Source organism: Phocoena phocoena, chromosome 1 (assembly GCF_963924675.1).
Source record: "Phocoena phocoena chromosome 1, mPhoPho1.1, whole genome shotgun sequence".
Taxonomy (NCBI): domain Eukaryota; kingdom Metazoa; phylum Chordata; class Mammalia; order Artiodactyla; family Phocoenidae; genus Phocoena; species Phocoena phocoena.
In genome coordinates, this window is record NC_089219.1 from 28,590,219 (window position 1) to 28,605,963 (window position 15,745).

At 50.4% G+C, this 15,745-nt stretch overlaps 1 protein-coding gene and 1 pseudogene across 1 annotated transcript; one reads left to right on the top strand and one right to left on the bottom strand.

The window, feature by feature from the left end:
* Window positions 1–3,303: 3,303 nt before the first annotated feature.
* LOC136124132 (solute carrier family 28 member 3-like) lies at window positions 3,304–6,889 on the top strand (annotated as a pseudogene).
* Window positions 6,890–13,740: 6,851 nt separating this feature from the next.
* C1H1orf216 (chromosome 1 C1orf216 homolog) lies at window positions 13,741–14,430 on the bottom strand. The gene has a single exon (XM_065896872.1). It carries the CDS (start codon window positions 14,428–14,430, stop codon window positions 13,741–13,743), a length of 690 nt encoding a protein of 229 aa, XP_065752944.1.
* Window positions 14,431–15,745: the final 1,315 nt, after the last annotated feature.

The window sequence follows — 15,745 nt, forward strand, 5'->3', positions numbered from 1 at the left end:
GGTGCAGAAGCCCTTTCTTCAGAGGACTGGCTTCTGGGGTTCCCGGTCTGTACCCATTACTACCCCATACACTCCCAAACTCTGAAGGTTCTGAATGTACCTGAAGACAGAGGCTTGTGTGGCTCACAGACAAGTGGGATACTTTACTGAGTTTATTATACTGCCCAGCATCCCAGGAAGTGATGTGATGTCTCAGGCCAACCTCATGAGAGCAAGCATTCATAACAGTTGTACAGGTAAAGCCTCGCTCCTCATTGCAGTTGCCGGCTTAGAGACTCCTCTGTCTCTTGGACAGTGCCCTGCTTCTGAACTCTCGGAGGCTCCTGGTTCCTGGGTCTCCAGGGTAAGTCCTCTTCACTGTTCCTAGGAGGTTGGTTACCTACTTTTACTCATCCTCCAGGTCACATCCTCCACATCAGCTCCTCTGTGAACGCTTTCCTTTTTATTTCTTTTCCTTTATTTTCTTTTGGCCTCCCCCGAGTGGCTTGCCAGATCTTAGTATCTTAGTTCCCCGAACAGGGATTGAACCTGTGCCTCCAACAGTGAAAGCGCAGAGACCTAACCACCAGACTGCCAGCGAATTCCTTGTGAACGCTTTCCTGATCATTCCCTTTAAACCTGGAAATCTTTTACTTCCCACCTATTAGAATATGTTTTAGAAAGTGCTTCCACAGCACCATGGACAGATTTGTATTAGCACTTATCACACTGCACTCTTATTACCCGTGTCTGGGTCTCCAGGAATTGACTGTGAAGTTCCAGTGGGCTGGGACTGTGTCTGGTTCATCTGAATCACCACTGCCTACCAGAGGGGCTGGAACATGGTAGACAGTAATAAATATTTGTTGAATATAGGAATTTCCTCTCTGACTAAGACAGGGGCTTGAGAGCATCTTGGAAGCAGGTTCCTGGGAGGAGGTGTCTGGTGACAATGGTGACAGGAACAGTGTGACACAGACATGTTTGCAGACTGTGGGGTTCTGAGCCCCCTGGGGATGTGGTCCATCGTGAGAGATCTGGGACAGAGAAAAGGGTGTCCAGCAGCCCTGAGGATTCACGCACCTGGAGTGGCCTCTGTAGCCACGGTGGCCTGAGGAAGCTCAAGGAAGGGCAGGACCACATCAGCTGGGGAGGAGCCCTGCTGTCCTGCATGTGGCAGGCATAGTGTGGGCAAGGCTGAGCCAGCACGCACTGTCTCTGGAGGATCTGGCTTCCCACTGCCCTGTAGCTCCCTGGACCTTCTGAAGGATGGTTCTGTGAGGAACAAGGCTACTCAGAGATTTCATGAGAAAAAAATCTCCATGAAGGCTCTTGAGAAAGGTCTTTGTGGACTAGACAGTAACTTGAGAACAACAGACCCTGGGGAAAGATCAGGCCAGTGAGGATGTAGGAAGCAGTCAGAGAAGGTCTTGGAAACCAAGCTAAGCAAATGGAGAGCCTTGTAAAGGTCTTAAGTTGGAGGAGTCTCATGGAAGCCCACTCCAGAGCAGTGTGGTGAGTGGAAGGGAGGGAGCCAGGCTGGGATCCCTTCCAGTTTTCTGGGTGAGAGATGACAGTGGCCTGAACCAAGGTGGGGAAGCTGGAGTGGACAGGAAGGCATGGGCTAGAGAAGCGTTCGGAGGCGGAAGGGACAGGACCTGGTGACGGGTGTGAGGAGTGACTAGGAGGACCAAGGCTTACACCCCAGGTGACTGAGTGGGGTGAGCAGATTTGTGGGTGATGAGATGAGCTCAGTTTGGGACATGGGACGTTTGAGGTGCTGTGGGTCATCCGAAGGGAGCTGTCCAGTGGGCAGTTGGAGGCAGAGACCCTGCTGGAGTCCAGAGGATGGGCAGGGGCCAAGGCACAGAGTGGAGGAGATCCCAGGAGGAGTAGAGACAGGAGGTCCCAAGGGAGCCCAGGGAGCATCAAGGTCTAGGGAGTTTCTTGCCCTGCAAGCTGTCTGAACACTGAATGTTGGGGGCTGGCCAGAGGAGTCCAAGAAGCTTGAGTAGTCAACCCGGGTCCCCTCCAGTCTGCTAACTTGCACCCACTCACACGTGTCGACCTACGGTTCCAGTCCCACATCTATGCTCTCACTTGCAGGCCCACATCACTCGCACAGCCCACATTCGCAGAAGGCGCACCCCTCAGCCCTCTCTCTCTGTCTTCCCTCCACAGTCCCACCTCTCCCTGCAGACCCTGGGGTTAATCTTCCCCCTCCCCCAGATTAGGGGCACTGCCCCTCTTTGTGCGGCCCAAGTGCCCGAGGCGAGAGACCTGGGAGGCTTGCGGCCATCCGGGCAGCTGAGTTGGGGAGGGCGGAGAGGGGCGCGGGGGTGGAGACACAAAAGTGGGGAGGATCCTGGCTGCAGCTGTCCCGCGAGGGGCCGGGACAAAGGGCCTGCTGGCGGGCCCGCTGGAGCCGTTTTCATGCTTGTTGGGATTAAGCGCAGGAAACGTCGCTCGCAATCGTGCGGATCAACAGTCCCGTGAGCGCCGGCGCGTGGGGCGGGCTCGGCTCCACCCGCCCCCAGCTTTGTGCTGAGCCCTCGGCTCCAGGCGGCGCAGGGGTCCGGGGAGGCCGCCCCTTTGTCCGTGCCTTTCGGGGGACGAGCCCCGCCCGGGGACCGCTGGACACCAGCTGAACGCCGGCCTCCTGCCCTCTCCTTCCTCCCCAGCACGGAGCACTAGGGCTCCACCTTGCGCCCCATTATGGGGCAAGCTCACGGCCCCCCAAGTACCGAGCCCCTCGGACTGCTCCCATCCCACGGCCCGAGCCCTCTTTCATCCCCGGTGGGGGGTGGGGGGTGGGAGGGTGTACATACAGGTCCTTGGGGGACCTGGCCCCTCCCCCGGCCCTGACCTCAGTATGATGGTTCCCCTTTTCCCTGAGCCACCTCCCTCCTCCCGCCGGCCAGTCCCACAACCAGCCGAATCTCTTCTCAAATCTACTGGAGATAAAAAAGAATGGAGCAAGTAGAAGATCGACCGCCCCTGAGCCTGGGGGTTTGGGAAGAGGAGCTGGGAAGGATAAGGTGTGGCTAGAAGCCTTCAGGCCTGGAGATGGCGGAGCAGACTCATTTCTAAGCTGTCCGGCGCTGGGGCTGGGAGAGGCTCGGGGGTCTGCGGCGGTGTGCAAACCACCCCCCACCCCGGGCTGGGAGTACTTTTATTTCTGAGAGGGGTTGGGGAAGGAGGAGGAAGCACGCGTGTGGGTCTGTGTCCAGGAGTGTGTGTGGGTGTGTGTGTCTGTGCACGGGCGCCGTGCATAGGCATGGGGTCTAGTGCCCCTGTGTCTGTGGGTGCCTGGTGGGTGTGGGCATGTATATGAGCGTGGATTTGAGGTCTGATTTGGAACACCCCCATCTCATGCTCCTCACCACCAGCATCCCCATTAAACTCATAGGTCTGGGAGTCAAGGCCCTTTAGCAATTATTTCTAATATACAGCACAACTGCCCAGCTGCATCTCCTAGCTCTGATGACCTCCCCATCCTCTCCTAGTCAGATAGTAACAGCTGACATTTATGGACTCCTTCCTGTGTGCCAGGCTCAACTCTAAGCCCTTTACATGTGTAAACTTATTGAAGTCTCACAAAATGCTATGAGAGAAACACTAACTGCCCCATTTCACAGTTGAAAAAAGTGAGGCACAGCTAGTAAGTGGAAGATCCGAGACACCTGGGTCCAGCCTGCACCAGGAATCACTATCCTTTGTTGCCTCAACTTCTACTCATTCTCTAGGCTCTTCTTCCTCCAGGAAGTTTTCCTTGATCAGGTGTTCAGAGATCTCATTGCTTTCCTGTTCTTGTTACCTGTTCATGCTGTGATTAGGAGGAAACACTAACACTGGGTTTGGGGTGTGGCCTGTAGGAAACAGAGGCTGGCAGACATGTCACAGGCTGCCATCAGGGGCCATTCAATCTCCTTAGAGATAGCCACTACAGACCTTTCTCCACTTATAATGGGGTTCCATCCCAATAAACCCATTGTAAATTGACAGTACTGTGAGTAAAAACTGCATTTAATACACCTGACCTACTGAACGTCATAGCTTAGCCTAACCTACATTAAACATGCTCAAAACACTCACATTAGCCTACAGTTGGGCAAAATCATCTAACATAAAGCCTGTTTCATAATAAAGTGTTGACTATCTCATGTGATTTATTGAATACTGTACTGAAAGTGAAAAACAGAATGGTTGTGTGGGTACAGAATGGTTGTAAGTGTATCAGTTGTTTACCCTGATGATTGTATAGCTGACTGGGAGCTGCCACTGCCCAGCATCCCGAGGGTATTGAGAGACTATCATACTGCATATCACCAGCCTGGGGAAAGATTAAAATTCAGAATTCAAAGTAGGTTTCTACTGAATGCTTATCAGTTTTGCACCATCAAAAAATAAAGTCAGGGCTTCCCCGGTGGCGGCGCAGTGGTTGAGAGTCCGCCTGCCGATGCAAGGGACACGGGTTCGTGCCCCGGTCCGGGAGGATCCCACGTGCCGCGGAGCGGCTGGGCCCGTGAGCCATGGCCGCTGAGCCTGCGCGTCCGGAGCCTGTGCTCTGCAGCGGGAGAGGCCGCAGCAGTGAGAGGCCCGCGTACCGGAAAAAAAAAAAAAAAAAGTAAAAAAGTCATAAATCAGATTCTCCTAGGTGAGCTGGGGAGTGAACCTGGCGTCTGGCCCTCCATCCGACACACCAGGGAAGAGGCACCAGAGACCATCTGCGGTTCCCATGCACAGGAGTCTTCCTCCCAGAGTAAAAATGGGCCAGAAGGAATAAGGATAATGAGAAGGATTAGTGAGGTACAGGGGATCTCCAGCCCAGACATCTGAAGAGAATTCAGCGAGCAGCAAAAATTCTGTGGAGCTGCAGAGGATGGTAGCCCTCACAGCCGAGGGCTGCAGCGACACTGGCTTTCAGAGTGATGAAGACTGCTTTGAAAACCAGAACACATCAGGAAATGACAACTCACTAAGGAGTAGAGTTGTGCAAAAGAGAACAAGAAAAGGGCAAATGGGGAAGAGCAAGTCACCACTGAGCAGGATTCTCCAAGAAAGGCTGAAGGTGAGGAGGACGATCGAGAGACACGTCAAAAGGTGCCTGGAAGGGAAGTATGGTACAGTTTATGAGTTTTGTAGGGAACACAAAACAACCCTTAAGTATATCATCTGGGGCATTTTAACAGCAAGTTACCTGGCTCTGGTGATTGCGGCCTGTGTGCTGAACTTTCGCAGAGCCCTTCCTCTTTTCGTGATCACAGTGGTTGCCATCTTCTTTGTGATCTTCATGGCCAGATATGAGTCTCAAATCGCTCAGCTCCCGTCTCCTGGCCAAAGGCTTCTGGACAGCCATTGGTTCTGGCTGAAGTGGGTGATTTGGGCCTGCCTGATCCTGGGAGTTATTTTCTGGCTGGTCTTTGACACCACCAGATTGGGCCAACAGCAGCTGTTGTCCTTCGGTGGACTCCTAACATACCTTATCCTGACATTTCTATTTTCCAAGCACCCAACCAAAGTTTACTGGAGACCTGTCTTCTGGGGTATTGGGTTACAGTTTCTTCTTGGGCTTTTGATACTAAAGACGGAAACTGGATTTATGGCTTTTGACTGGCTACGGAAACAAGTTCTGACATTCCTGGAGTACACTGATGCTGGCGCCACATTTGTCTTTGGTGAGAAATATAAAGACCACTTTTTTTGCATTTAAGGTCCTGCCCATCGTGGGTTTCTTCAGCACTGTGATGTCCATGTTGCACTACCTCGGATTGACGCAGTGGATCATTAAAAAGCATTCCTGTGTCCACATCGAGGCAGGAAGGAAGGAGAGAGGATGCAACAGGAAGTCCCCATTCTGAGGTGGGCACCACAGTCTCTGGTTGGAAGGACCACTACAAATTGGGACCATCAACCATGTTTGTTTGAGAGGATGGATGGGTAATGCTAGCAACTATGGGAACATCTCCTGTTGAATCTGTAGTTCCTTCTGGCAATAGATTTGTTGGAGAGAGTCTCCACTGCTGGTCCAACCACATTTACCATATGTCACCAAGTCTGAACTCCACACAGTCATGACCACTGGGTTCTCTACCATTGCTGGAAGTGTCTTAGGTGCATTTATTTCTTTTGGGGTTTCATCCTCTCACCTGTTAACTGCTTCAGTTATGTCCACACCTGCAGCATTGGCTATTTCTAAACTTTCTTGACCTGAGACAGAAACACCTAAAATAACCTTCAGGGAGCATCCTCATGCATTTCCCTGGTGGCGAACATCGCTGTGAATTTGATTGCCTTTCTGGCCCTGTTGTCTTTTGTGAATTCAGCCCTTTCCTGGTTTGCAAACATGTTTGACTACCCACAACTGAGTTTCGAAGTAATATGCTCCTACATCTTCATGCCCTTTTCCTTCATGATGGGAGTGGACTGGCAAGACAGCTTTGTGGTTGCCAAACTCATAGGTTATAAGACATTCTTCAATAAAATTGTGGCTTATCAGAAACTCTCAAAATTGATCCATTTAAGGCAAGAGGGTGGACCCAATTTGTGGATGGTGTGCAGCAATATATGTAGATTCGTGCTGAGACAATTGCCACTCATGCTCTCTGTGGCTTTGCCAATTTCGGTTCCCTAGGCATAGTGATAGGCGGGCAGACTCACATCCATAGCACTTACCAGCACTTCTGTAGACATCAACTGCCATCATGTTTTGGAGAACGCCTTCAACTCCAGCTCAGTTAGAAACACAACCAATGTAGTATCTTGCTGCCAGAGTCTACTGAGCAGTACTGTTGCCAAGGGTCCTGGTGAGGTCATCCCAGAAGGAAACCATAGCCTGTATTTGAAGGACTGCTGCAATTTGTTGAATCCACCAACACTAAACTGCAGTTGGGTTCCTAATACACTTTGAGTTCAGCCACTTCTCCAACAGAACTCTTAAGTACAGGTGCTAAATTTTCTGCTTTGGGGAGGAAAAACAATGCTATTTCCAGATTGATACTTCTGTCATGGAATCAGCTTTAATTGGAAAGAAGGAAAACAGGATGAACACTTCAGTCTCCAGTCCCAGAAATGTTTTCTGTCTCAGAAGGAAATTCTAGAGACAATGCTGAGATGCTTCTTAATGAAGTGCTCATCACCAATGCTCTTCATAGCATAAAGACTAGGTTTTATGAGAAAACACAAACACTAATGACTGGAATAAAGGGGGATTCATACAAAAGAAAGAATGTGAAAAAGGGTTTGGAATACCTTAATTTATTTGTGTTTTCATTTTTGTTCATGTGTGTGTGTGTGTGTGTGGTGATGGTGTTGATGATGAAGTAGGGATCTAAATGCCCAAAGGACTCTTTATCTCCGAAGTACAATATACTAGGATATTTCTAATTACTTTTTTAAAAAATCATAAATCGGGGACTTCCCTGGTGGTCCAGTGGTAAAGAATCCACCTTACAATGCAGGGGACGCGGGTTCAATCCTTGCTCAGGGAACTAAGATCCCACATGCCACGGGGCAACTAAGCCCGTGCTCCACAACTACTGAGCTTGCGCGCCTCAACTAGAGATCCCGCGTGCCGCAAACTACAGAGCCCACGCGCTCTGGAGCCTGCACACCACAACTAGAGAGAAGCCTGCGCGCCACAAGGAAGAGCCCAGCGTGCCACAAGGAAAGATCCCGCATATGCTTCAATGAAGATCCCACGCAGCCAAAAGTGATAAAATAAAATAAATAAATAATAAATCTTTAAAAAAATCATAAATCGAATCATCATAAGTCGGGCAGCATCTGTACACAGAGCTCCGCTATGATATGCCACACCTACTAGGGCTTGGGAGCCCACCTACCTTCTGCAGTCTCCTTATCCCCGTAACTCCTACACTCCTCATTCCCACTTCACTCCCTGCCTCCCTGCACCCCAGGTTTTAATCCCATCCCCTCTGACAACACTTGATGGTGCAGACCTATTTGGGGTCCCTGGAGAGAAGGTTTCCATGGACCCAGACCTTTCTTCTCCCCAGAGGACCCAGCCCTGCACTACCTCCCTGCCAACCCCTTCCATGCTTCCTCCTATCCCTCGGGCCTGCTCAGGCCCCTGCTGTGTGCCTTGACTTGTGGGTCTCTGGGTCTCAGCCCCAACCTCATTCCTCATTCCTCCTATTAAGCAAGTCTCCTCAGGTAGGACCAGAAACCTGAGTTAGACTACCCTGCTCCTGGTCATGGGGTTTCACTCTGGCAGGAAGGGGAAGGTGTCTCACTGGCTAAACTCCTCCCTAGTGTATGGAACTTCCCCACTCTTCTCACTGGCCCAGGGACTAAGAAATCCCCACTCAGTGACTTTAAAACAACCTCCCAAGTATAGAAGTCTCAGGCAGAGACCTTCACAGAGGGCAGTTGCAGCTCCCCCTCTCGTTGGCTGAGCGGCTAATGCATTAGTCTTTTGGATGCAAGTCTTATCTACCTGCGCAGGCAAGACTTGCTCAAGGGCAGGGCTGGCACTGTAGGGCCTTGTGCAGGGGGGCCTTGATTGTTTTAATGCCTACAAAGCATTCAGACCCATTTCCTCGTTCAGTCTGTACAGTTGCCACAGGCAAAGAAACAGAGGCAGTCTAGACAGTCTCTGGACCAGGTCTTCCCCACCCAGGTACAGCAGTAGCCTCAGAGCTTCCCACTATCAGGCCTGATGGCCAGCGTGCCTGATTGGAAACAGCAATTCTTGGCTGGGTCAGCTCATCCACTGGGGTCCTGCCTCAACATCCCGGCCCCAAACTCTGCTGGCCTGGCTCCAGCCCTGACTTCCTGCTCTTGTCAAGCTCCTTCCCTAACCCACCACCACACCAGGGTCTGGGTCTGTCCCTAAACCCAGGACTGGCAGGGCTCCTGTCAACATGCAATTCACCACACTTGTTCCTTGGTCTGGCTTTCGTCTTCTTCTCAGCTCAGAAAGCTCTCTTATGGAGAGGAATATTAGACAGCTTTATTTTTTAAAAGGCTTTTTAAAATGATGTCTTTTAAATTTTAGATTCAGACCCCTTAAGGAAAAATTTGATTGTTTTTCTGTGAAAAAGTTAAGTGTGCATCACAAAAGCACTATCTATAATAATCATTAACATAGTTTACTATGTGCCAGGTACAGTATTTTGCATAGTATATATCCATTTAACCCTTGCAACAAGCCTATGAGGTAGTTACTACTATTGTCTTCATTTTAAGATGAGGAAACTGGAGAACAGAGAAGTTAATTGATTTGCCCAAGGTCACGGAGACAGAAAGAAATGGCGCCAACATCCAAATCCAGGGGTCTGGCTTCTGAGTCTGTGCTCTTAGTCACCGGTTTTACTCAGAAAAGCCTTCATGTATTCAGGAAAGGGGCCTTTTCTGAAAATTCACCCTCTTGTGCTCTGAGGGCTTGATGTTGTCTTGTGAGAAATCCTCACAGTTAAAGTTATTCAAATCTAGTTACAGCCCTTTGCTAGAACAACGTCTCTTAATAAATGGAACTTATTAAAACTGGTCCAGTATCAGGACTTCCCTGGTGGTGCAGTGGTTAAGAATCCGCCTGCCAATGCAGGGGACACGGGTTCGAGCCCTGGCCCGGTAAGATCCCACATGCCGTGGAGCAACTAAGCCCGTGCGCCACAACTACTGAGCCTGCGTTCTAGAGTCCGCGAGCCACAACTACTGAGCCCATGTGCTGCAACTACTGAAGCCCGCGCACCTAGAGCCAGTGCTCTGCAACAAGAGAAGCCACCGCAATGAGAAGCCCACACACTGCAACAAAGAGTAGCCTCCTTTCGCCACAACTAGAGAAAGCCCGTGCGCAGCAACAAGAACCCAACGCAGCCAAAAATAAATATAAAATAAATAAATTTTTTTTAAAAAAAAGAATCCGCTTGCCAATGCAGGAGACATGGGTTTGAGCCCTGATCCAGGAGGATCCCGCATGCTGCGGAGCAACTAAGCCCGTGCGCCACAACTACTGAAGCCTGTACACCTAGAGCCCGGGCTCCGCAACAAAGAGAAGCCACTGCAATGAGAAGCCCGCACACTGCCACGAAGAGTAGCCCCCGCTGTCCACAACTAGAAAAAGCCTGCGCGCAGCAACGAAGACCCAATGCAGCCAAAAATAAATAAATAAATTTATTTTAAAAAAAAAAAGAAATAATGAGACACACCTTAAAAAAAAAACAAAACTGGTCCAGTATCGTTTCTGTTTAAATGTCAAATGTCGAGATAACAAGAATTATTAATGTCCTGGGTCACTGACTGTTTCAGCAAGAAGTATACTTTGTGAGGTTTAAAATATATATACCTGGGCTTCCCTGGTGGCACAGTGGTTGAGAGTCCGCCTGCCGATGCAGGGGACACGGGTTCGTGCCCCGGTCCGGGAAGATCCCACATGCCGCGGAGCGGCTGGGCCCATGAGCCATGGCCACTGAGCCTGCACGTCCGGAGCCTGTGCTCTGCAGCGGGAGAGGCCACAACAGTGAGAGGCCCGCGTACCACAAAAAAATAAAATAAAATAAAATAAAATAAAATATATATACCTTGTTGGGGAGGGATAAAAGGAAATATTAGATTTCTCTGAAATGTTTCCATTTTTATAAGTAGAATTAATTTTTATTTGTATAATTAAAAACAATCAATAAAATATGCCTTTATCTGATCAATCAAAATACGCCTCCTGTAGCACGAAGCCTCTAAGATGGCCCCTGAGGACCCCTCCCCCCCATGTACTCAGAGCCTTGTGTAATATTCTCCCTTTAAGCAACCTTTTTTTTTTTTTTTGGCGGTACGCGGGCCTCTCACCGCTGCGGCCTCTCCCATTGCGGAGCACAGGCTCCGGACGCACAGGCTCAGCGGCCATGGCTCACGGGCCCAGCCCCTCCGCGGCATGTAGGATCTTCCCGGACTGGACCGGGGCACGAACCCACGTCCCCTGCATCGGCAGGCGTACCCTCAACCACTGCACCACCAGGGAAGCCCGCAACTTATTTTTAACCAATAAAATATGGCAACACTGAGGAATGTCACTTCTGTGATTAGGTGGCAGAAAACTGTGACTTCTGTCTTGTTAATACTCTATAACTTTCTTGGCTTGCATGATTTGATGAAGCAAGCTGCCCACATGGAAGGAACTAAAAGTGATCTCCAGCCTACAGCCCTCCGGGAACTGAATGCTCCCAACGAAGGAGACCAGGGACCTTGGAATGACATCTTGATTGCAGCTTGGTGAGAGAGTCCTGACCTACAGAAATTGTGATTGTTTTAAGTCACTAAGTTTTAGGGTAATTTGTTATGCAATAGTAAATGCTACGTACTACACCATCCGCAGTTGGTTGAATCCAAGGAGGTAGAACCATGGATATGGAAGGACTGCGTATATGGAGGGTTGATTATATGTTACACACAAATTTTCGACTGCATGGTGGGTTGGTGCCCCTAACTCCTGTGTTGTTCAAGGGTCAACTGTAATATACTTTCTTTATAAAAGTATTGAATTTTTTAGAAACTAATTTATGAATCATCATACAAACTAATGTAAAATAGAAGATCTAATCTAGATTGGTGCCAACAAATACCTGAAGTCATGTACATGTACTATAACTACATCTGTGTCAGAACCATCTAAGGACCCTGACTCAGTCTTTCACAATCAGACCCCCCTTCAGGGAACTGGTGGCTCCAGGGCAGATTGAGTATATGAGTGTGATATATGAGTGTCGGAGGTGCATATGTGTCCCTCACAATTGACGCCCCTCCCTTTCAGGCCCAAAGGTGCCTTAGGACAAGGACAATCCCATATGGGGCTCTTGGGCAGAGGCCAAAGTCTCCCGTCAGACTGAGAGGCCCCTGAAGAAAGATTCCCCCCACATCCACCTCCCCATATCCCTCCATGAGACTGTCAGCCATAGCAGACTGAATTCCTCCCCCCAGTTTCTTTCCCAACACCCGCGCCCCAGCTCCCAGCCCAGAACCCTGCTCAAAAGGGGAGCTCAGTGAGGAAAAGAGGCTACCTAACAACAGGTAGAATAGAAACACAAACCCAAGAAATGAATTTCTTTGCCCCAGCTTATCTTCGTTGGTCCAGAGGCCAGGTTCACACTCAACATGCAAAAGTGAGACGCAGAGTTCCCAGGGCCATTGCTTCAGCGTCACTCCCTATACCTCCCACCTATGCACCCACTCATTTTACAGATAGGGAGACAGGGCCAGAGGCATCAGTGACCTCTGTGTCACTGCTCACCTATCAGGATTTTGCATCCTCTTGGCTCCCAAAAGCAAAGCAGGGAGCTCAACTACTTTAGTCCTTGGTTCTCTCCAGAACTCACCGGCTCTCCACCTCACGGAGCCTCTGCTGGGGCCTGTCAAGCCCATGCATTCACAGAAGAGGGTATGGCCCAGCATCCTAAGAGCTTCCAGTGGCTGGACTGACACTGCCCACTGCGCACTCTGGAGAGCCAACCTGTGGCTCCTCCTGGCCCACACAGTCTGATTTCAGAGAAATTGACCAAATTAATTTGACACCTAATGTTGCTACAGCCAGAGAGGCACAGCAAGTAGAAGCACAGAGAGGGAAGTAAGAGTTTTCTCCAACAGCCTTGGAACCCCTCTCCACTCCTTGCAAGCTTAGAAAGCACACATTCCTTTTCTTTTTTCTTTTTTATTGAGGCGTAGTTGACATATGACATTATATTAACATAGATTCCTTTTCATCAGAAGCTTAAGTCAATATGGTTTGCAACAGCTCCCTTGCAGTGGAGAGGTGTGATTTGTTTGGAACTGGTATTGTAGAATTCCCATTCTCCTAGTCTTCTCAGGGTTCTGCCATCGTCATCTCCCCCATCCCCATCTCCCACGTGCCCAATGGCAGAGTTCAAGTGGGACAGTCCCCTATCTTCTCCTCTGATCCCGCCTCCATGCCTGCCATGGTGTCAATCACCATTCTAGCTCCCTTCCCTGATACCAGTTCTCTACCAATTGCCTTCGCAAGATTGCAGCCAAAAAGCCATAGTAGGCCAGAGTAGCGACCTAACTTCCTACAGCAAATCCACCATCAGGGACAACAGCCTTAGCAGAGCAAGATCTGGGAGGAGTGAAGGGGAGGGATAAGGAGAGGTAGCCGAGAAATCCAAGAGAAAGGATCAGCCACAGCCTTCAGATAATGAGAGCAGGCTAGCCTTCTCTCCAGGGAGCAGTGGCACCCTGTGGAGAAAAAAGGCTAGTGGAGACCACGGGTAACATAAGGTATGGATGGATGCCCCACGTCTGCAACTGAACATATATTTGCACACACTTGCTCCTGAGTCAGCCTGCAAATATACATGCTCCTAATGTATACATCCCATGCACGCACCTGCACGCATGCACCCCTACACATAGGCCTGCACACACAAGGGCTCACTCACAAACACCCACCACAAATCTGCACGCTCAAACTCACTCATACAGAAACACACATCTTTTGCATATATATCTTCACTCATGTACATAAACACACACCGTGGGGTACCCATCCACACGTGCATATACAAACTTACTTCCTCCTACATACGTACTATACATACACATATGTACATACTCACACATAGGGCTGCTGCTTCTCACATGGCCTGTGCACATCTGCCTACATGCTAGCACTGACATACTCACTTATGCTTCCCTGCACTCATACCAGCAAATAATCTGTACTCGCTTGTGCACAACCACACACATGCCTGCAAATATATACATAAACCCTTGCACCCCTGTACAGAGACGCCCTTAGCCCTGGTCCTGGGGTGTGGATGGTGCTGCCCTCTGTTGGAGACAGCGGATAAGCTCCTTCCGGTTGTCTAGGATGGTGTCAAAGCTCTCCTGCAGACGGGCCTGCTGGTCAACCAACTGGTGCTGCAGGCCCCGGATCCACTGGAGCAGGGCCAGGCGACGGTACATCACCAAGTGCACATGGTGCTTCTCCTTCTCCTGCTCTTTATAGCGCTCTTGAGCCTGCAGCTGCTGTACAGCCTGGGCCACCGAGGGCAGAAGGAGAGCTGGAGGACCAGGGCCGGGAGGGGTCCCACAGGCAGGCTCAGGGCTGCGGCTAGGGCTGTCAATGCTCAGGGAGCTGCTGGCATAACCATTGTCCTCCAGAGGGGAGCAGACTGTGCTGGCACCACCCATCTTCTCAGGCCCAGCTCCAGGGATCTCTGCCCCCTCTGGTGGGCTGCGGACCTCCCCCTCAGGGAGTCCAGGATCCTGGAAGGCCTGGTTGTCAGAGGGCAACTCAGAGAAGCTCCTCGTCAGTATGGGTTCCACTTGGCCTGGCATCCCATGCCAATTCTCATTGGTATCTTTGGCACTTGCCATGAAGTTGGAGTTGCTGTCTGGTTGAAGCTCGGGCTGACATACTCCAGGAGGCGCGTCCCCCAGGAACTGCCCCCCTTCAGCTACCCCTGGCTGGATGGCAAACATCTGGTCTGTCAAAGGGAAGCAGAGAATGAGTCAGAGCAGGACAGGGTGGGGTGCCTGCAGTAGAGGCAGCCTAGCAGCAGGGACAAGGCTGCTCCTTTCCCTTGGCTCTGGTAACACCTCCCTTGGTGGTTTTCCTCTTCCCTCTCTGACTGCTGATTCAGTCTCCTCACAGGGTTTTCCCACAGCCCTGAGGCAGGCTGTCCTCTGATCTCTCTGCCTCTAGTTAAAAATGTAAGTTTGTCATGGCTCCCTCCCTAACCTCCCGCTAACCCTCTTCCGGCCTGCAAAGCCGTGCTTCATCTGGCCCCCGCTCACTGCTCCAGACTTGCCTCTTGCCACTCTGCCTCCACACTGCTCAGAGATCTCCAGACACACCATTATTCTCCTCATACAACTCCCTGGGCCTATAATATCCTTCCTCTCCCCTTCCCTCTAAGCTCTTCCCTTCTGCACCCAGCAAATTCCTTTTCATACTTCAAAACGCAGCTCTAGTACGCCCACTTCCCTGAAGCTATCCTGATATCCTCCCCACTGCCCCCATATACACAAACACACACAGTTAACTATGCCTTCCTCAGGATCCCCACTGCCCTGGGTATATGCTGTCTTATTCATGTTTGTTTCTTGTCCCCGGTACACAGTTTATGATCAATAAATGTCTATTCAGCTTTTTTTTGTTTTTGTTTTCTATCTTGTAATAGCAGCTTACTGGCTCCCTAGCTAGACATGGAATTCCTCTATATACCCTCCATCATATTCAGGGCCAGCACAGAACGGGGCACCAAGCAGGCACCAGCACATCCTTGCTGAGTGAGTAAGTGAATGGGGGAGGGGACTGCAGTGGGCTATCTATGCTCAGGGAGACGGGCCAAGAGTAGCAGAGGCTACTGCTGACTGCCCAGGGCTGGAAGAGCTGGGTTGGGTTCCCTCCTCTGCCCAGTGAAGAAGCCCTTCTCCCACTGACAAGCCTCTCTTCTGACCTTGCCCCTTCCCTCCATGTCTAGTACTATCCCGGGTCCCTGCCTCTGTCTTGCTCCATCCTGAGGCCCTAGAGAGAGAACACACCACATTATTCTTTCCTCCCCAATAACTGACTTCTCCCAAAATTAGGGTTTAAATTGACAATAAGTTCCTACTGACCATAAACTACTAGGATTAGAAAAACTGGGGATCAGTAAGAGTGAGGGAGAGCGTAAGTGGAGGTGGCAGGGACCAGCCCCACATCCAGGTGGGAAGAAGTCCTGGGGGCAATGGTGTAGGGACAGTCCCTTCGTAATCTACAGACTCCATCCCGCTAAGCATGGTGCCTGGAGAT

Excerpts from the sequence above, each read along its gene's own strand:
- C1H1orf216 (XM_065896872.1), bottom strand. The coding sequence starts at position 14,430 with ATGTTTGCCATCCAGCCAGGGGTAGCTGAAGGGGGGCAGTTCCTGGGG.